At 44.7% G+C, this 20,744-nt stretch overlaps 1 protein-coding gene and 1 long non-coding RNA gene across 2 annotated transcripts in view; both read right to left on the bottom strand.

Moving 5' to 3' along the window:
• ythdc1 (YTH N6-methyladenosine RNA binding protein C1) overlaps positions 1-18,248 on the bottom strand; it is a 45,241-nt gene extending 26,993 nt beyond the window's left edge. Inside the window, exons 1-8 of the mRNA XM_029710563.1 lie at positions 17,994-18,248; positions 13,036-13,137; positions 10,856-11,184; positions 8,310-8,676; positions 5,800-5,948; positions 4,410-4,518; positions 3,736-3,853; positions 3,336-3,420 (exon numbers count right to left, since the gene is read on the bottom strand). Coding sequence (XP_029566423.1) covers positions 3,336-3,420; positions 3,736-3,853; positions 4,410-4,518; positions 5,800-5,948; positions 8,310-8,676; positions 10,856-11,184; positions 13,036-13,137; positions 17,994-18,021 — 1,287 coding nt within the window. The 5' untranslated portion in view covers positions 18,022-18,248. The remainder of the gene's footprint in view (positions 1-3,335; positions 3,421-3,735; positions 3,854-4,409; positions 4,519-5,799; positions 5,949-8,309; positions 8,677-10,855; positions 11,185-13,035; positions 13,138-17,993) is intronic.
• LOC115160181 (uncharacterized) lies at positions 8,851-10,844 on the bottom strand. Its single transcript, XR_003869024.1, has 2 exons — positions 10,709-10,844; positions 8,851-10,663 (listed from the first exon to the last, which is right to left on the bottom strand). It is a non-coding gene; the product is annotated as an uncharacterized LOC115160181 (long non-coding RNA).
• Positions 18,249-20,744: the final 2,496 nt, after the last annotated feature.

The following is a 20,744-nucleotide window of genomic DNA, read 5'->3' as shown; positions in this document are numbered from 1 at the left end:
CCAGAAATTATAAAAAACTATCGGCCTATATCGAATCTTCCATTCCTCTCAAAAATTTTAGAAAAAGTTGTTGCGCAGCAACTCACTGCCTTCCTGAAGACAAACAATGTATACGAAACGCTTCAGTCTGGTTTTAGACCCCATCATAGCACTGAGACTGCACTTGTGAAGGTGGTAAATGACCTTTTAATGACGTCAGACCGAGGCTCTGCATCTGTCCTCATGCTCCTAGATCTTAGTGCCGCTTTTGATACCATCGATCACCACATTCTTTTGGAGAGATTGGAAACCCAAATTGGTCTACATGGACAAGTTCTGGCCTGGTTTAGATCTTATCTGTCGGAAAGATATCAGTTTGTCTCTGTGAATGGTTCGTCCTCTGACAAATCAATTGTAAATTTCGGTGTTCCTCAAGGTTCCGTTCTAGGACCACTATTGTTTTCACTATATATTTTACCTCTTGGGGATGTCATTAGAAAACATAATGTTAAATTTCACTGCTATGCGGACAACACACAGCTGTACATTTCAATGAAACATGGTGAAGCCCCAAAATTGCCCTCGCTAGAAGCCTGTGTTTCAGACATAAGGAAGTGGATGGCTGCAAATTTTCTACTTTTAAACTCGGACAAAACAGAGATGCTTGTCCTAGGTCCCAAGAAACAAAGAGATCTTCTGTTGAATCTGACAATTAATCTGGATGGTTGTACAGTCGTCTCAAATAAAACTGTGAAGGACCTCGGCGTTACTCTGGACCCTGATCTCTCTTTTGAAGAACATATCAAGACTGCTTCAAGGACAGCTTTTTTCCATCTACGTAACATTGCAAAAATCAGAAACTTTCTGTCCAAAAATGACGCAGAAAAATTAATCCATGCTTTTGTTACTTCTAGGCTCGACTACTGCAATGCTCTACTTTCCGGCTACCCGGATAAAGCACTAAACAAACTTCAGTTAGTGCTAAATACGGCTGCTAGAATCCTGACTAGAACCAAAAAATTTGATCATATTACTCCAGTGCTAGCCTCCCTACACTGGCTTCCTGTTAAGGCAAGGGCTGATTTCAAGGTTTTACTGCTAACCTACAAAGCATTACATGGGCTTGCTCCTACCTATCTTTCCGATTTGGTCCTGCCGTACATACCTATACGTACGCTACGGTCACAAGACGCAGGCCTCCTAATTGTCCCTAGAATTTCTAAGCAAACGGCTGGAGGTAGGGCTTTCTCCTATAGAGCTCCATTTTTATGGAATGGTCTGCCTACCCATGTGAGAGACGCAGACTCAGTCTCAACCTTTAAGTCTTTACTGAAGACTTATCTCTTCAGTAGGTCCTATGATTAAGTATAGTCTGGCCCAGGAGTGTGAAGGTGAACGGAAAGGCTGGAGCAACGAACCGCCCTTGCTGTCTCTGCCTTGTCGGTTCCCCTCTTCCCACTGGGATTCTCTGCCTCTAACCCTTTTACAGGGGCTGAGTCACTGACTTACTGGTGTTCTTCCATGCCGTCCATGGGAGGGGTGCGTCACTTGAGTAGGTTGAGCCACTGACGTGGTCTTCCTGTCTGGGTTGGCGCCCCCCCCTTGGGTTGTGCCGTGGCGGACATCTTTGTGGGCTATACTCGGCCTTGTCTTCGGACGGTAAGTTGGTGGTTGTAGATATCCCTCTAGTGGTGCGGGGGCTGTGCTTTGGCAAAGTGGGTGGGGTTATATCCTGCCTGTTTGGCCCTGTCCGGGGGTATCATCGGATGGGGCCACAGTGTCTTCTGATCCCTCCTGTCTCAGCCTCCAGTATTTATGCTGCAGTAGTTTATGTGTCGGGGGGCTAGGGTCAGTCTGTTACATCTGGAGTATTCTCTTGTCTTATCCGGTGTCCTGTGTGAATGTAAATATGCTCTCTCTAATTCTCTCTTTCTCTCTTTCTTTCTTTCTCTCGGAGGACCTGAGCCCTAGGACCATGCCTCAGGACTACCTGGCATGATGACTCCTTGCTGTCCCCAGTCCACCTGGCCATGCTGCTGCTCCAGTTTCAACTGTTCTGCCTGCGGCTACAGAACCCTGACCTGTTCACCGGACGTGCTTGTTGCACCCTCGACAATTACTATGATTATTATTATTTGACCATGCTGGTCATTTACGAACATTTTAACATCTTGACCATGTTCTGTTATAATATCCACCCGGCACAGCCAGAAGAGGACTGGCCACCCCTCATAGCCTGGTTCCTCTCTAGGTTTCTTCCTAGGTTTTTGGCCTTTCTCAGGAGTTTTTCCCTAGGGAGTTTTTCCCAGCCACCGTGCTTCTTTCACATGCATTGCTTGCTGTTTGGGGTTTTAGGCTGGGTTTCTGTACAGCACTTTGAGATTTCAGCTGATGTACGAAGGGCTATATAAATAAATTTGATTTGATTTGATTTGATTCTCTGGTCTGATGAAACAAAGACTGAGCTCTTTGGCCTGAATGTCAAGCGTCACATCTGGAAGAAACCTGGCACCATCCCTACAGTGAAGCATGGTGGTGGCAGCATCATGCTGTGGGGATGTTTTTCAGCGGCAGGGACTGGGAGACTAGTCAGGATTGAGGGAAAGATGAACGGAGCAAAGTACAGAGAGATCCTTGAGCGCTCAGGACCTCAGACTGGGGTGAAAGTTCATCTTCCAACAGGACAACGACCCTAAGCACACAGCCAAGACAACGCAGGAGTGGCTTCGGGACAAGTCTCTGAATGTCCTTGAGTGGCCCAGCCAGAGAACGGACTTAAACCCGATCAAACATCTCTGGAGAGACCTGAAAATAGCTGTGCAGCGACGCTCCCCATCCAACCTGACAGAGCTTGAGAGGATCTGCAGAGAAGAATGAGAGAAACTCCCCAAATACAGGTGTGCCAAGCTTGTAGCATCATACCCAAGAAGACTCAAGACTGTAATTGCTGCCAAAGTTGCTTCAACAAAGGACTGAGTACCTATGTAAATGTGATATTTCTCTTCTTTTGCAAATATTTCTCAGAACCTGTTTTTGCTTTGTCATTATGAGGTATTGTTTGTAGATTGATGAGGGGGGAAAAAACGATTTCATCTATTTTTAGGATCGGGCTATAACATTAAAAAAAAATGTTGAAAAAGTCAAGGGGTCTGAATACTTAGCGAATGCATTGTATATGGCATTCAGCAGATGCTTTTATACAAAGTAACTCAACAAAATGTATGCACACATGATTGTATGATTGACCCCAGCAGGAATCAAAACCCACAATCCTAGAGTGAGACAAGCTCTAGAAAAGTGATCGACGCAGAACCAAAAGACAAAAGATAACTTTCATAAACGAAGAATGTGTTTACCTGTCCATCTCGGCCGATCTTTACAGGCTTGTGTTCATTCCACGGGTTGGAGAGGTGAGCCGTTTTAGTGAACGGTAACTCACGTCTGAAAACAAGTCGTTTAGATTATTAACACTGGATTATGGGATACACAAGTCTTAAAAACAGATCTGAGATCACAAAAAAAAAAACACTGTATTGGCTGAAAAATCATCACATTCATATTTCTGGCTGCTACCACAATGCCAGTAAAGACATGAGATGCGTTCCAAATGGCAGGTCAAACTCCCTATATAGTGCACTACTTTTGATCGAAACCTTACGGTGCCCGGGTCAAAAGTAGTGCACTATATAGAGAATAGGGTGCCATTTGGGACGTATCCGTGTCTTTGAGGATAAGCCTGAAGCGGTGTGTGTTTACCTGCAGATCCAGTGGATTTTAAACACTCCACCAAGCATCTTGGCGTTCATCCCAGCAGGCAGGACCCAGTGGATGGGAGACCCTCCATGATGGGACTCCGAGGACAGCCTGGCAAAACCTACACACACACACACACAGGACGACAGACCATATTCAGTACACTACACACGGGCCGACCTCCGCACGGGCCGATAGCACGCGTTGACCTACACACAGCATGATAACGTCAGGGATGTGATCCAAGACAAGACAGAAAACCAAGATGCTGTCTAAGGCAGGGCTGTTAATTCCTGGAAGACCCGGTGTCTGCAGGTTTTCGCTCCTCCTTTATACTTGCTTGATTTCTAAAAGGTTATTGATTAGTTAGGAAGTACAACAGGGCTCTGGGGCCTCATCACCCGTGACTGAACGGGATCATCATTATCCTACCCATCATTATAAATACTGTGCATTCGACACCTCCATTTCCCTCAAACTAAATGATATTTGGTTGCAATACATTCGATCAACAACAACAAGTTGTGCGTTCTGTTGATCCGAGATACGCACACTTCCTCGTCGAGTTCAAAATGGACCAATCAAAACCTTTGTGGGGAAACTGGCGTGCGCTAGGTTTAGAGTCTTATTTGTGCCTACGCACGATAGATAGATTGCATCCTATTCTGACTGTTTACCTTGGAACTTTCCACTCTCCCTGACAGAGAAGACCAGGATGACGCTGCGGGCAGAACGGAAGGCAGCGTTCAGCTTCTTCTCATTAACAGGCAGAGTGGACCACACACCCTGGAAATAACAACATAAAACAGCAGACTTGTTTGTTTGTGTTCAGCATCAGTCAACATTACTGTTTTTAATGTACATGTAACAGAGAATTTGATTTTTGGCGGTAATTTGTGTTTTGTACATTCTAAATCAAATATTATGTAAAAGCCTTTTTCACATCAGCAGTTATCACAACATTCTTAACAGTTACACAGCCTAGAACCAAACAGCTGGCAAAGCAGAAGTCAAAGCACAGTGGCTAGGAAAAACTCCTCAGAAGGAAGAAACCTAGAGAGGAACCAGGCTCTGAGGGGTGACCAGTCCTCTACTGGCTGTACTGGGTAGACCAGAGGAACCAGGCTCTGAGGGGTGGCCAGTCCTCTACTGGCTGTACTGGGTAGACCAGAGGAACCAGGCTCTGAGGGGTGGCCAGTCCTCTACTGGCTGTACTGGGTAGAGAGGAACCAGGCTCTGAGGGGTGGCCAGTCCTCTACTGGCTGTACTGGGTAGAGAGGAACCAGGCTCTGAGGGGTGGCCAGTCCCCTACTGGCTGTACTGGGTAGACCAGAGGAACCAGGCTCTGAGGGGTGGCCAGTCCTCTACTGGCTGTACTGGGTAGACCAGAGGAACCAGGCTCTGAGGGGTGGCCAGTCCCCTACTGGCTGTACTGGGTAGACCAGAGGAACCAGGCTCTGAGGGGTGGCCAGTCCTCTACTGGCTGTACTGGGTAGACCAGAGGAACCAGGCTCTGAGGGGTGGCCAGTCCTCTACTGGCTGTACTGGGTAGACCAGAGGAACCAGGCTCTGAGGGGTGGCCAGTCCTCTACTGGCTGTACCGGGTAGAGAGGAACCAGGCTCTGAGGGGTGGCCAGTCCTCTACTGGCTGTACCGGGTAGAGAGGAACCAGGCTCTGAGGGGTGGCCAGTCCTCTACTGGCTGTACTGGGTAGAGAGGAACCAGGCTCTGAGGGGTGGCCAGTCCCCTACTGGCTGTACTGGGTAGAGAGGAACCAGGCTCTGAGGGGTGGCCAGTCCTCTACTGGCTGTACTGGGTAGAGAGGAACCAGGCTCTGAGGGGTGGCCAGTCCTCTACTGGCTGTACTGGGTAGAGAGGAACCAGGCTCTGAGGGGTGGCCAGTCCCCTACTGGCTGTACTGGGTAGAGAGGAACCAGGCTCTGAGGGGTGGCCAGTCCTCTACTGGCTGTACTGGGTAGAGAGGAACCAGGCTCTGAGGGGTGGCCAGTCCTCTACTGGCTGTACCGGGTAGAGATTGAGAGACTAAGTTAAGACGGAGAAGTTAACCTTAGCCTTGGCCAGGGAGACGTTCTCATGGTTGTTGCTCTTGATCAGGAAGAAGCGTGTTTCTCGTAGGATGTACTTCAGCTTGCTGGTCTGGTCCTTGCGGACAGCTCGGACAGAGGAAGATAGTTTCTCATGCTTCTTCTCAGAACCTGGAGGAGAGAAATAAACAAAAATGTGTTAAACTGGCAAAAATGACATGCGTTATAAAAATCACAGCAGCAATGCCAAGTGTCGGCAGGAGTGGTGTAAAGCTCGCCACCACTGGACTCTGGAGCAGAGGAAACGTGTTCTCTGGAGCGATGATTCATAGAGCCCTGACCTCAACCTTTGGGATGAATTGGAAAGCACACTGCGAGCCAGGCCTAATCACCCAACATCAGTGCCTGACCTCCCTAACGCTCTTGTGGCTGAATGGAAGCAAGTCCCTGCAGCAATGTTCCAACATCTAGTGGAAAGCCTTCCCAGAAGAGTGGAGGCTGTTTTAGCAGTAAAGAGGGGACCAACTCCATATTAACGCCCATGATATTTGGAATGAGATGTTGGATGAACAGGTGTCCACATACTTTTGATCATGTAGGCATCTGAATTGACGAGCTGTGTTTCAGAAAGCATGTTGATGAGTTAGTTAAAGAATTGAAACACGGCCTTCCTTTATAAGAACAGGTCATGTGTGTTATTAGATAGCAATTCTTCATACTGCTTATAGACTATGGGGATATCATTTATATGAATGTAGCTGCCACTGTATTAAAAAGCTACTGGACATGGTTTATGATAAACACACTAGGCTTTTACGACAGGGGATTCGAACTTGCAACCTTTCAGTTACTAGTCCAACGCTCTAACCACTAGGCTACGCTGCCGCCCCTTTTTCAAAGAGGACCAGGCTACTTTCTGATACAGAAAGTAGCCTGGTCCTCTTTGAAAAAGGGGCGGCAGCGTAGCCTAGTGGTTAGAGCGTTGGACTAGTAACTGAAAGGTTGCAAGTTCGAATCCCCGAGTTGACAAAGTACAAATCTGTCGTTCTGCCCCCTGAACAAGACAGTTAACCCACTGTTCCTAGGCCGTCACTGAAAATAAGAATTTGTTCCTTAACTGACTTGCCTCGTAAAATAAAAAAGCAAGAATGATGAATTGTACATTTCATATAAAGCCCTCCTACATAAACCTCCGCGGTAGCGTCATAGGACAGAGATACCAGACACGGTTCGAGAGATGGGTAACTCTGGAGATACTGTCCATCTCAAACCAGTTAGGTACATCTGCGGTTAGATTTTTGGCACCTTACTTGTGGAATAATCCCCAAATGGGATGAATTGGTGCCTGTAGGACAGTCCAAGGCTCTCTAAATGAATTGGTGCCTGTCAGACAGTCCAAAAGGCTAATTGAGGACCTTTTCAACTGAAGAATGTGTTTGTTTTCTATGACTGCGTTTTGCTTTTAGGGCCTCCCGAGTGTCGCTGCATCGCAGCGTTACAGAGTCACTACAGCCTGCGGTTCGATCCCATTACCGGCCGTGACTGGTAGTCCCATAGGGCGACTCACAATTGGCCCAGCGTCGTTAGGGGAGGGTTTGGCCGGGGGGGGAGGGGGGGGGCTATGCTTGGCTCATTGTACTCTAGCGACCCCTTGTGGTGGGCCGGGCGCCTGCAGGCTGACACCGGCCGTCAGTTGAACAGTGATTCCTCCGACACATTTGTGCGGTTGGCTTCCAGGTTAAGGGAGCAGGTGTTAAGAAGCGCGGTTTGGCGGAACATGTTTAAGGAGGAAACGACTCGACCTTTGCAGCCATGAAACAAGATCATAATCACAAAATTGGTGAGAGAAGTCGGGGGGGGAATATAAATACAATTCGGGACGTATTTCAAGCTCACTTCACTTCTCTCAATGTGCTTCTTGTTTTCACATCCAGGCAGAAACCCACAGTGAACATTTTAACAACATATCAATATCACTACAAATTGGGATGGAACATTTTTGCAACAGCCACGTCGTTCACAAAACACAGATTAGTGTGAAGTGTATGTTTTGAAGTGGTAGCCTACTGCTGCTATTGGTACGACTAACAGTGAACTAGGAAGTGGGCTGAGTCCTGTAGAAATGAAACGTTATAGTAGTTCTGTGCTGCGTCCCAAACAATCTCTTTACTCCAGATGTTTGCACTCGTTCACTACGTCCCACATCAACATTGGATCGGTGTAGACGTGGGAATAACTGGGATAGGATAAAGTAATCCTTCTAACCCCCCCACCCCCAAAAAAGATATAGATGTACTATTGTAAAGTGGTTGTTCCACTGGATATCATAAGGTGAATGCACCAATCTGTAAGTCACTCTGGATAAGAGCGTCTGCTAAATGACGTAAATGTAGAGGCCGTTTCACCTATTTTCTTATACCAGTCATTTCCTTCTTAATCCACGAAGGGAAGTGAACAGATGTCAGGAGAATAGGATGCAACCAAGACGGTGAAAAGAGAAGGGAAAAAGGTGTTGAGCATATGTTTGTTTACCTGAGGCGTCAGACCCAGAACCAGAGTGAACCGACTCCCCCTCAGAGAAGGACACAGAATCAGACTGGGAGTCGCTGGCTTCGCTGCGAGTGTCGTAATCAGGCGGTTCATTCACAACTCTCTGATCCCCCTCCTCCTGTTCATACTCTTCCTCCTCCTCTTCCTCGTCTTCCTCTGGGCCCTTCTCTCCCTCCTCCTCTTCCTCTTCTTCCTCCTCCATCACCTCTTCTCCCTCCATGTTGGACCTGTCTCCCTCGGAGGATTCGGCCGTGCTGCCCGTCTCCTGGTCTGACGCCTCTTCTTCTGCCTCTTCCTTGGAGGAAGTGCTGACCCTGCCAACACTCCCCTCATTGGGGCGCATCAGCTTCTAGACAAGAGGAGAACAGAAAGGCATCAGGGTCTGTATCGCAAATGGCACCCTATTCCCTATATAGTGCACTACTTTTGGCAAAGGCCATAAGGCTTTGGTAAAAAGTGGACCATCGGTTTTCCGTAAGTCAGCCAAAATAGAAAAAGCAGCAAGGCCCAACCCTAACATTTCTTTTTTGCAGAACGAGCTCCATTTGTGGCGGCCTCTGGTATCCTAATGGCTTGATTCCATCTGTAATACACAGCTAAATTATGATATACTTTAACAACTTTACCTCCCAGATTGGTACAATTAGTTGTGGTATTGAGTAGAAAGACATGAGTTTACAATTAAAATGACAGAAAAAAATAGAACTTCAGTGTGTTGGTTGTTTTGGATATGGACTAGGGCCTATATGACCTCAGTGTGTTGGTTGTTTTGGATATGGACTAGGGCCTATATGACCTCAGTGTGTTGGTTGTTTTGGATATGGACTAGGGCCTATATGACCTCAGTGTGTTGGTTGTTTTGGATATGGACTAGGGCCTATATGACTTCAGTGTGTTGGTTGTTTTGGATATGGACGAGGGCCTATATGACTTCAGTGTGTTGGTTGTTTTGGATATGGACTAGGGCCTATATGACCTCAGTGTGTTGGTTGTTTTGGATATGGAATAGGGCCTATATGACTTCAGTGTGTTGGTTGTTTTGGATATGGACTAGGGCCTATATGACCTCAGTGTGTTGGTTGTTTTGGATATGGACTAGGGCCTATATGACCTCAGTGTGTTGGTTGTTTTGGATATGGACTAGGGCCTATATGACTTCAGTGTGTTGGTTGTTTTGGATATGGACGAGGGCCTATATGACTTCAGTGTGTTGGTTGTTTTGCGATTCGACTAAAAGATCAGCTCAAAAAGAGCCGTTCATTCGCAAACAACCATTCACTAGGCTACGCTGACGAGTCACTTCAGCGGTCACTGGCAAGTCTCGACACGGGGCTTTGAATACTAGGAAAATACCAGATTTTTGGTTTACTGTCTCGATGCGACATAACTACACTCACTGTATGATTTACAGGTTGACTTTATTAAGTCAGTAATACACCTTCTATAAACTAGTCAACACAAGCTGTTCAGCTGCCAATCAAAGAACCGGTGGGGGGGAAAAATTGAATCAAAAGAATCGTAAATGGCCTGTGCCCCGACTCCGTGGTGGAAACACACAAAAAGAAAATAAATTAATGTGCCAGAAAACAATAATGAAGTGGACCTCAACTCATCGTTACCACTTACATAACATGGGATGTAGAAATTCACTCATAGAAGATAGGGAAGCATCAAGCCCTCTCCTCCGTTAATTTCTATGGTTGACTGCAGCCAACCACAGCGCACCAAAACAGGTACCGAGAGGCGGGACAAACCAGCAGTGTCTCGCCGTCGTCGCTGGCTTTGTGACCAACAGGGACCTGTCCTACAAACCAGCAGCGTTTCCCCCCGTCGTCGCTGGCTTTGTGACCGACAGGGACCTGTCCTACAAACCAGCAGTGTCTCCCTGTCGTCGCTGGCTTTGTCTCCGACAGGGACCTGTCCTACAAACCAGCAGCGTTTCCCCCCGTCGTCGCTGGTTTACTGACCGACAGGGACCTGTCCTACAAACCAGCAGTGTTTCCCCCCGTTGCTGGCTTTGTGACCGACAGGGACCTGTCCTACAAACCAGCAGTGTCTCCCCCCCGTCGTCGCTGGCTTTGTGACCGACAGGGACCTGTCCTACAAACCAGCAGTGTCTCCCCCCCGTCGTCGCTGGCTTTGTGACCGACAGGGACCTGTCCTACAAACCAGCAGCGTCTCCCCCCCGTCGTCGCTGGCTTTGTGACCGACAGGGACCTGTCCTACAAACCAGCAGCGTTTCCCCCCGTCGCTGGCTTTGTGACCGACAGGGACCTGTCCTACAAACCAGCAGCGTTTCCCCCCGTCGCTGGCTTTGTGACCGACAGGGACCTGTCCTACAAACCAGCAGTGTTTCCCCCCGTCGTCGCTGGCTTTGTGACCTATCTATAGATTACTGGAAGATGCATCTCATTTCATTCTAGCAAGAAAAGGTTATACTGACTAGCGAAGTGAAAAGACCTAAACAACAGCCCTGCAGATATCCTAAAGTAACATCCCCTCATAACCCTTAGTGAAGCCACTCTTACCTCTGTAGTTAGCTCAGGCATGAGAGGCTTGATCCTGTGTCTGTCTGGCTCTCTCCTGCGACCCAGAGGCTTGTCAAGGTGGCCTGCTTTGGGAGGGTCCCCCCTCTGCCCACCACCAGCTCGGATGGAATGGGTCTTCCGGTCGTCGTAGTAATCTTCGTTCTTGTATTCGGAGGGGTGCCGCCCACCCCTGAGGTTGACCAGTTTTTTCCCGCTAGCACCGGCCGAGAGGGCAGATCTTTTAGTGGCCTGTCTGGTGGTGGTGTGAGCTGAGGGCCGGAGACGTTTCAGCTCGTGGTCATCCCCTCGATCATTCTTCCTCTTAGATCCTGCAGGAGAAAAAAATGTTTAAAAAAAAGTCATTAAAATCCTCAATATTACATTTTGAAAATGTGTCCATGTTCTTAAAACCCCCTCTGCCTTTGACTGTCTGTCAAAGTCTCTCACTTTATTTCGCCGTCCAGAGCGGCATCTGTTCTGACTTTGTGGCTGTGTTATGTGATGGAAAAATTACATACACTACCGTTCAAAAGTTTGGGGTCACTTAGAAATGTCCTTGTTTTTTTTAAGAAAAGCTCATTTTTAATCCATTAAAATAACAAATTGATCAAAAATACAGTGTAGACATTGTTAATGTTGTAAATGACTATTGTGGCTGGAAATGGCTGATTTAATGGAATATCTACATATGCGTACAGAGGCCCATTATCAGCAACCATCACTCCTGTGTTCCAATGGCACGTTGTGTTAGCTAATCCAAGTTTATCATTTTAAAAGGCTAATTGATCAGTAGAAAACCCTTTTGCAATTATGTTAGCACAGCTGAAAACTGTGCTAACAAAATTGTCATAAAGTGTCTAGTTTGAGAAACAGAAATCTCACAAGTCCTCAACTGGCAGCTTTATTAAATAGTACCCGCAAAACACCAGTCTCAACGTCAACAGTGAAGAGGCAACTCTGGGATGCTGGCCTTCTCTAAAAAAAATTAAAGCAAAACCAAGCAGGTTTTATAGCATCATTTTGCCGGGGACAATAAAAGGCCACTCTAAAATGTGGCGTTTTCATAGAACGCCACAGATGTCTCATGTTGAGGGAGCGTACAATTGGCATGCGGACTGCAGGAATCAAAAACCAGAGCTGTTGCCAAATAATGTAATGTTCATTTCTCTACCATAAGCCGCCTCCCAACATCGTTTTAGAGAATTTGGCAGGAAATGCAACCGGCCTCACAACCGCATGCAACCACGCCAGTCCAGGACATTCACATCTGGATTCTTCACCTACGGTATCATCGGAGACCACCCAGACAGCTGATGAAACTGGGTTTGCACAACCGAAGAGTTCTGCCCAAACTATCAGAAACCGTCTCAGTGAAGCTCATTTGCATGATCGTAGTCCTCACCAGGGTCTTATCTTGATTGCAGTTTGACGTCGTAACCGATTTCAGTGAGCAAATAGCCACTGGCACGCTTGAGAAGTGTGCTCTTCACGGACGTAGTCCAGTGAGATACCGTGATGAGATCCTGAGGTCCATTGTAGTGCCATTCATCCGCCGCCATCACCTCATGTTTCAGCATCATGAGTCACGGACCCATGTCGCAAGGATCTGTACACAATTCCTGGAAGCTGAAAATGTCCCAGTTCTTCCATGGACTGCATACTCACCAGATTTGTTACCCATTGAGCATGTTTGGGATGCTCTGGATCGACGTGTACAATTCCCGTCAATATCCAGCAACTTTGCACTGCCATTGAAGAGGAGTGGGACAACATTCCAAAGGCCAATCAACAGCCTGACCAACTCTATATGAAGGAGATGTGTCACACTGCATGAGGTAAATGGTGGTCACAGCAGATACTGACTGGTTTTCTGATCCACGCCCCTACCTTTTCTTTAAGGTATCTGTGTCCAACAGATGCATATCTGTATACCCAGTCGCGAAATCCATAGATTAATTTATTTCAATTGACCAGTTTCCTTATATGAACTATAACTAAATAAAATCTTAAAATTTTTTGCATTTTGCGTTTATATATATATATATTTTTGTTCAGTGTACATTGCAAAAAGGGATGACAAAGAGTGACAATGATTTGGGCATGATGGTACAGATTGACAATGAGGCTCGCTAATATAACCTTTTAAATGACCAGAAAGAAGTGCACTATTAAAAAGGTACCTTTCTTCTGGTTGACGTGGTGTTCACTCTCAGGATTATAGAGCTCGTCATCCTGGTCAGGGGCCTCGGTGAGGATGTCATCCAGCACGTTGAGCTCTCCCTCTGGGACGACAGATAGGTAACAACCACAGTTAGACACAGCAGATTTCAACTTAACAGAGTGCAGAGTCCATTTAGGGTAGATTTCAACTTAACAGAGTGCAGAGTCTATTCAGGGTAGCTAACTTGGACCAAGTCCCACAGAGCTCTGTTCAAAACAAGTGCACTATGGAGGGAATAAGATGACATTTGGGATGTAGCTAGCGTAAGTGTTTTTAAATCAACTTTGAGAATCAAGAGTCGAGTGGCTAGACTAGTTAGAGCAGACTAAACTCAACGAGTTATGGAGTTGAACGGCAAATAGTGTGGGTTGGAGCTCCGACCAGGGCCGGATTATAAAGTCATAGGTCCAGGGGGGGCTTAGGGTGATGAAATAAGTATTTTACATGTGTGACGTCAGCGTTCCAGTCAGCCAACATTAGTCAACGCTCAACTCCATCATAAATGGTGAAGTTGAGTTTAGTCAGCAGCATGATTCTACTTGTTATCCCCCTGCATCCAAGTCTCAGATAGTTGGCAGGGTAAATAAACAAGCTGCTGCGGTCACTACAGAAGCTTTTCTAGAGCACCTGGTTCAATTGGAGCATTTTTTATTATTTTTTTTACTCTGTAACTGGTTCAACTAGTGAGAAAAATGTGATTGCGGCAAGAATGTGTGAGTGGGAAACACTATCAGCCCATGTCCAATCACTTGAATTTACCACAGGTGGTCTCCAATCAAGTTGTTGAAACATCTCAAAGGATGATCAATGGAAACAGGATGCACCTGAGCTCAATGTTTGAGTCTCATAGCAAAGAGTGTGAATACATGTCTAAAAACCTGTTGTCGCTTTGTATTATGTAGTGTGTGTAAGATAAGGGGGGGAAAAAGTTATTTAAATCAATTTAAGAATAAGGCTGTAAGGTATCAAAATGTGGAAAAAGCGAAAGGGTGTGAATACATTTTAAAACACACTGTACATATAATTTGCAGATTCCTTTGTTTTTGTTTTTTGGTAAGGTTAGTTTGAACAGAACAGGAGACCTGACTCTCCCCCCCTCTTGTTCTACTGATATCAAAGCGATATCAATATGAGTGAATTTAAAAAGGTCAAACACACTACATTCCTAACAGTCAGCAATAATCCAATTTAATTCAGGGCTTGTGATATTATACTCAGGCTAAGTATAAGCCTCCAACATCCATAAGACCCACTTTGGGCTCCCGAGTGGCACAGCCTCTCAGTGCTAGAGGTTTCACAACAGACACCCTGGTTCGAATCTAGGCTGTATCACAACCGGGTCGCGATTGGGAGCCCCATAGGGCGGCACATAATTGGCCCAGCGTCGTCCGGGTTTGGCCGTCATTGTAAATATGAATTTGTTCTTAAGTGACTAGCTTAGTTAAATAAAAAGGTTCAATTAAATATATATATTTATTTTTTTAAGCATTTTCTGCAATAATCACTTGCTGTCAAGTCAGTCTTTGAAAATGCCTCAGTTACAAATTTTACCAGAACCACTAAATGACTAACTTCTTGTAGCAGGCAATACGGAAAATCAACAGGCCTCATAAACAATCTCTCAAGCCCACATGCTAGTGAGTAGCCAAATAATCTTTATACTATAGTTACAAAAGTATGTGGACACCCCTTCAAATGAGTGGATTCTGCCATTTAAGCCATAACCGTTGCTGACAGGTGTAGAAAATCAAGCACACCGCCAGGCAATCTCCATAGACAAACACTGGCAGTAGAATGACAATGAAGAGCTCAGTGACGTTCAAAGTGGCACCATTATAGGATGAGGCCCTGCTCGAGCTTTGCCGGTCAACTGTAAGTGCTGTTATTGTGATGTGGAAACATCTAGGAGCAACAACGGCTGTGCCGCGAAGTGGTAGGCTACCTGCCCCAATGCATAGTGCCAACTGTAAAGTTGTGGAGGACAGATAATGGTCTGGGGATGTTTTTCATGGTTTGGGCTAGGCCTTTTTTTAAAGGGAAATAACGCTACAGCATACAATGATATTCTAGATGATTCTGTGCTTCCAACTTCGTGGCAACAGTTTGGGGAAGGCCCTTTCCTGTTTTAGCATGACTGCCTCCGTACAAAGCGAGGTCCAGACAAAAATTGTTTGTCGAGATCGGTGTGGAAGAATTTGAATGGTCTGCACAAAGCCTTGACCTCAACCTCATCGAACACGTTTGAGATGAATTAGAACGGCGACTGCGAGCCAGGCATAATCGCCCAACATCAGTGCCCGACATCACTAAAGCTCTTGTGGCTGAATGGAAGCAAAGTCCCAGCAGCAATGTTCCAACATCTAGTGGAAAGTCTTCCCTGAAGAGTGGAGAAACTCCATATTAAATGGCCATGATTTTGGAATGAGATATTCGACGATCAGGTGTGCACATACTATTGACCGTGTCAGGTACATTATCTTTTCTACATACTTTATATCTGGTGTTAGTCATATAACTTAAAGCATTTTTCCATTGTGGAAATTTATTTTTTAAAACACTGGACTTAGGCGTCCCGGGGGGAAAAATGGTCTTGAGAGGCGTGAGTTTGAGGAGCCAAATAGCATATGTTTGCTTTGCGCGTGAAAAGATAAGACGACTAACGAAAACACAAAATTATACTAATTAACCAAATCGATTTTCTGCAGCTAACTGTTAACTTCCCTAATGTGTAGGTAGTTGTGATATATTGAAAACATAAAATTGACCGTTTCTGCATATTGATTACGAGACATTCCTAAAACAGTCCTAATGACGGAAAAATGTATCATCCAGAGACACAAGCTATACCACACAATATTGTACTGCAAGCTATACCACACAATATTGTACTGCAAGCTATACCACACAATATTTTACAAAAGTAGGATTAAAAAGGACTATGGCGTTTAGTCTGCTTTGTGTTCTTTTTTTGCCAAGGAAAATCTGGTCTGCAGCGGCATGGACCGATTCATAATTAAAACATTCTCCATTCAAGGTTTAGTCGATTTCCTCCTAAACTAAAAACGCACCATGTAATGTGTGGGTCCCATGTTTCATGAGTTAGAATATTAGATCCCAGTAAATGTCAATATGCACAAAAAGCGTATTTCTCTCATTTTGTGCACAAATTTGTTTACATCCCTGCTAGTGAGCCGTTCTCTGATTAAACAGCATGATCAATACGCCGGTGCACCTTGTGCTAGAGACAAAAAGCCACTCAAATGTGTCGGGTTTTTTTATGTTTTGAGGGAGCGTGCAATTGGCATGCTGACTGCAGTAATCTCCACCAGAGCTGTGTCAGAGAATGTAATGTTCAAGCTGAATCCAATGCCGTTTTAGAGAATTTGGCAGTAAGTCCAAAAGGCCTCATGACAACATGTAACCAAGCCAACCCAGGACCTCCACATCTGGGTTCTTCACCTGTGGGATCATCAGAGACCAGCCACCCAGACAGCTGTGGAGTATTTCTGTCTGTAATAAAGCCCTTTTGTTTGGGAAAAACGAATTCTGATTGGTTGGGCCTGGCTCCCCAGTAGGTGGACCTGGCTCCCAAGTGGGTGGGCCTATGCCCTCCCAGGCCTATCCATGGCTATGCCTCTGCCCAGTCATGTGAAATCCATAGATTAGGAACTAATGAATTTATTTCAATTGACCGATTTCCTTTATATGTAACGAAATAAAATAATTGAAATTGCTCCATGTTGCGTTTATATTTTTTTGTTCAGTATAGATTTAAACTGGCGAGTAAGCTGAAAAAAAACGGGTTAAATATGTGTACTTTCTTTGGGAAACAAACGTTTCCACTGCCATGCTAGAGACATGCTACTTCCTGATGTTGCACGGCTGTCAGGGGTAAACAGACTGCTGAAACCGGATTGGCTTAGAGAGATACGCAACATCCCTGACTAGCGTTCCTAGGCATTAGCCGTGTTAGCGTTGTGTTGCAAAATGTCTCAAAGAAAGCACACATATTTTGCCAGTTTTTGCCCACCATCTCACCATAAAATATTGTTAAGGAGTTACTCGATGACTTTGCAGCATGAACGGATCATGTACGTACCGGTACACGGGGGGATAATAGTAAAATTTCGCTACACACGCGATAACATCTGCTAAATATGTGTTTGCGACCGTATTGATGCATTTCCAGATGTGTTTGTATAGTAAGATATCGCCATACGCCGGAATATTAATCGAATATAACGTTACATTTAATTTGCATCATACATTTCCAATAGTATTCTACTTAATTAGGTCAAAACTGCTGAATGAGTCCAATAACGTGATGTGATATATTTTCGGTGATCTACCATATTTAGAATTGTATTTAAACCTTTAACTAGGCAAGTCAGTTATTAAGAACAAATTCGTATTTACAATGACGGCCCTGGAATGGGGTTTGACTTGGCTACCAGAGCCAGGTAAGGGGTGCACAAATCGGGTACTCAGTTGCACAATTCTGCTTGATTTTGTTTGCTAACTAATGCGACATGATACTAGCGGTTAACCATCGCTGTAGATAACGTTACCTAATACCTCAATGGTTAGCTAGCTATGGCCAGAGTGTATAAACCTGGGTGTACTGTTAGCTACCAAGCTACGGCGATGTCGTTAGCTAATGTAGCTACCTAGTAAAAGACGTGGTCACGTTAACCTAGCTAATGAGCTAACCTGGCTGTGTCCAAATTAATTTGATAAAAAGTTTTAAAATGAACCATTCTTGAAGGCAATAATTGTGAGTAAACTGGAATACTATCAACGATGTCTTTCTAGCTAGCATAAATTGACAAAGGACTAAGGCCACACGGGACAATGGTTAGCAAGTTTAGAGGCGTAGCTAGCTAGCTAGCTAGCGTTACTGCGACGACCGCTCCGTACCTTTCTCGTCTCGTCTGTCGACCGCCATCTTCCGCCCCTTTCCGCAAACCTTTAGAGGACTCGTTTTGTCTCCTCTCACGGTTGCCCTCTAACCTAACTACGCAACAAACCAAAACAAAAAAAATAATGTGGTAAATTGATGGTCCCCCTCTCAATGTTTACTGGAAGCGGGTCTCATCGTAGCTGGTGAAATGGCGGATTACTGCATCCCTCCCTGCTGCAAAGGGTCGTTAACACAGCCACAAAGTCTTAAACCCCTCCTATTTCGGTACGTTATCGTCTTTAAATGGGATGAAATCTAACATTAAAAAACACAACCTTAACCCTAACGTTGACCAAACTGGTAAATTTACATTACAAAAAAAAAGTAGATTTTCTTTTGTGTGTGTTCATGTATTTTTTTTTTTTTAAGATATTGTCAACTTTGAGGCTGTGCTATCTAGTGGACCGTTTTACCCACAGTTCCGTGGGCTGGGTGTTACCCGGATGATCCATTACATCCCAGAGGAACAGAGAGGCTCAACTCCTCGGGAAATCTGTCTCCTTCCATCAGGTGGCGTTTTATCGCCCACCAAAGCAAGGAATTCGGTTTTTGTATGAAGAGATCAATAAGTGTTGAATTTGGTCAACAACAAAAATGAATGGCTTTTTTTCCTCTTTTTTTTTGTTGCTACGTGAGGTTTATTTGATCGAATAGAAGTTTCGTAATGCTCAAGCTGTTAGGCGTGAAAAGCCCCCTTTGTTTTTACACTGCTGCTACTCGCTGTTTATTATCCATACATAGTCACTTTACCCCTACCTACATGTACAAATGAACCTTGACTGACCTGTACCCCCGCACGTTTACTCGGTACCGGTGCACCCTGTATATAGTTTCGTTATTGTTATTTAATTCTACTGTGTTACTTTATATTTTTACTTTATTGAGTAAATATATCTTAACGCAATTTCTTCAACTGCACTGGTGGTTAAGGGCTTGTAAGTAAGCATTTCAGGGTAAGGTCGACACCTTTTGTATTCGGCGCATTTGATTTGATATAATAAGTAGGACACGTGGAATCCAGGCAAATTTGAGAAAAAACACATATGGGCGTGGTCTCGAGATGGCTTATGCATATTCATGAAATGAGGCAAGAAGCATATAATCTTTCTCCATTGAATACAGGCGGTTAACATAAACAACCCTCATCAAATATTAAACAATCATTACAATAATGAGATCTATCCAACAATCCATAGAAAAGATAGCCAGGAGCTAGACAACCTGAAGTGCTGCTTTGTGTTTAACGAATCCCAAAAATTTTACGTTTTGTTTAAAAAAATGATTTTTCACTGATATGAAAGATAAGTTCCTTATGCTTCCAAAACCTTACCTCAAGCGTTGCATGTTAATGTTCAGAACAAGCTTCGGGCCTCTTAACAAAACTCCTCCATACAGAAGACACCTTCATCCAATGACGTCTGTCTAATGTCATGGTCAAGGGCTAGAACTCCCTCTGTATGTTCAATATCAAATTAAAGGCAAGAGTTATTTACTTTATTACAACGTACACAACTTTCAATTGTTCTGAAGTAATGACAAAAATAACCACTTAATCAAATTTGGTCAAAGTTTAAACGCCAGCCCCACCCATCTTAGAAAAAACGGGTTCCGAAAGGGTTCTTCGGCTGTTCCCATAGGATAACCCTTTTTGGGTTCCATGTAAAACCCTATGTGAAAAGGGTTTGGAACTCAAACGCATTCTCCTTGGAACCAAAAAAGGGTTCTATGGGGTCAGCCGAAGAACCCTTTTAGGTTCGAGATGGCACCTTTTTGAATTGCACTTTTCCTTTCTACGTCAGTTACCATTATTCACAATAAGAATGTCAGATCTTGTTGACCAAAACTACCTGAGCAACAGGATCCATTGCAACCAATGTTTTAGTCTCATTTTGTCCTCTTTCAATTGAATTGGTATTCGGTCATTTATTAGTATTTTTTTTTTAACTAGGCAAGTCAGTTAAGAACAAATTCTTATTTACAATGACGGCCTACCAGGGAAGAGTGGGTTAACTGCCTTGTTCAGGGGCAGAATGACAGATTTTTACCTTGTCAGCTCTGGGATTCGATCCAACTTTCGGTTACTGGCCCAGCGCTCTAACCACTAGGCTACCTGCTGCCCAGTTAATAGGATCCCCATTAGCTGTTGCAAAAGCAGCAGCTACTCTTCCTAGGGTCCACATGACACAGAATGACATAATAATGACATAATACATCAATAGACTAGAACAGCTCAAAGACAAAACTACATAATAATAAAAAAAAAAGGCACACGTAGCCTACATATCAATGCATACACACAAACTATCTAGGTCCAATAGGGGAGAGGCGTTGTTTTAAAAATATATATATTTCACCTTTATTTAACCAGGTACGCTAGTTGAGACCTAATTTAAACTGCAACCTGGCCAAGATAAAGCAAAGCAGTGCAACACAAACAACAACACAGAGTTGCACATGGAATAAACAAGCGTACAGTCAATAACATAATAGAAAAAAAGGAAGTCTATATACAGTGTGTGCAAATGGCGGGAGGCGGTAAGGCAATAAATAGGCCATAGTAGCGGAGTAATTACAATTTAGCAGATTAACACTGATAGATGTGCAGATGATGATGTGCAAGTAGTGATACTGTTGTGCAAAAGAGCAGAAAAGTAAATAAAAACAGTGTGGGTATGAGGTAGGTAGATTGGGTGGGCTATTTAGAGATG

This window comes from Salmo trutta, chromosome 23, assembly GCF_901001165.1.
Source record: "Salmo trutta chromosome 23, fSalTru1.1, whole genome shotgun sequence".
NCBI lineage: Eukaryota > Metazoa > Chordata > Actinopteri > Salmoniformes > Salmonidae > Salmo > Salmo trutta.
This window is presented reverse-complemented; position numbering and strand designations above follow the sequence as displayed.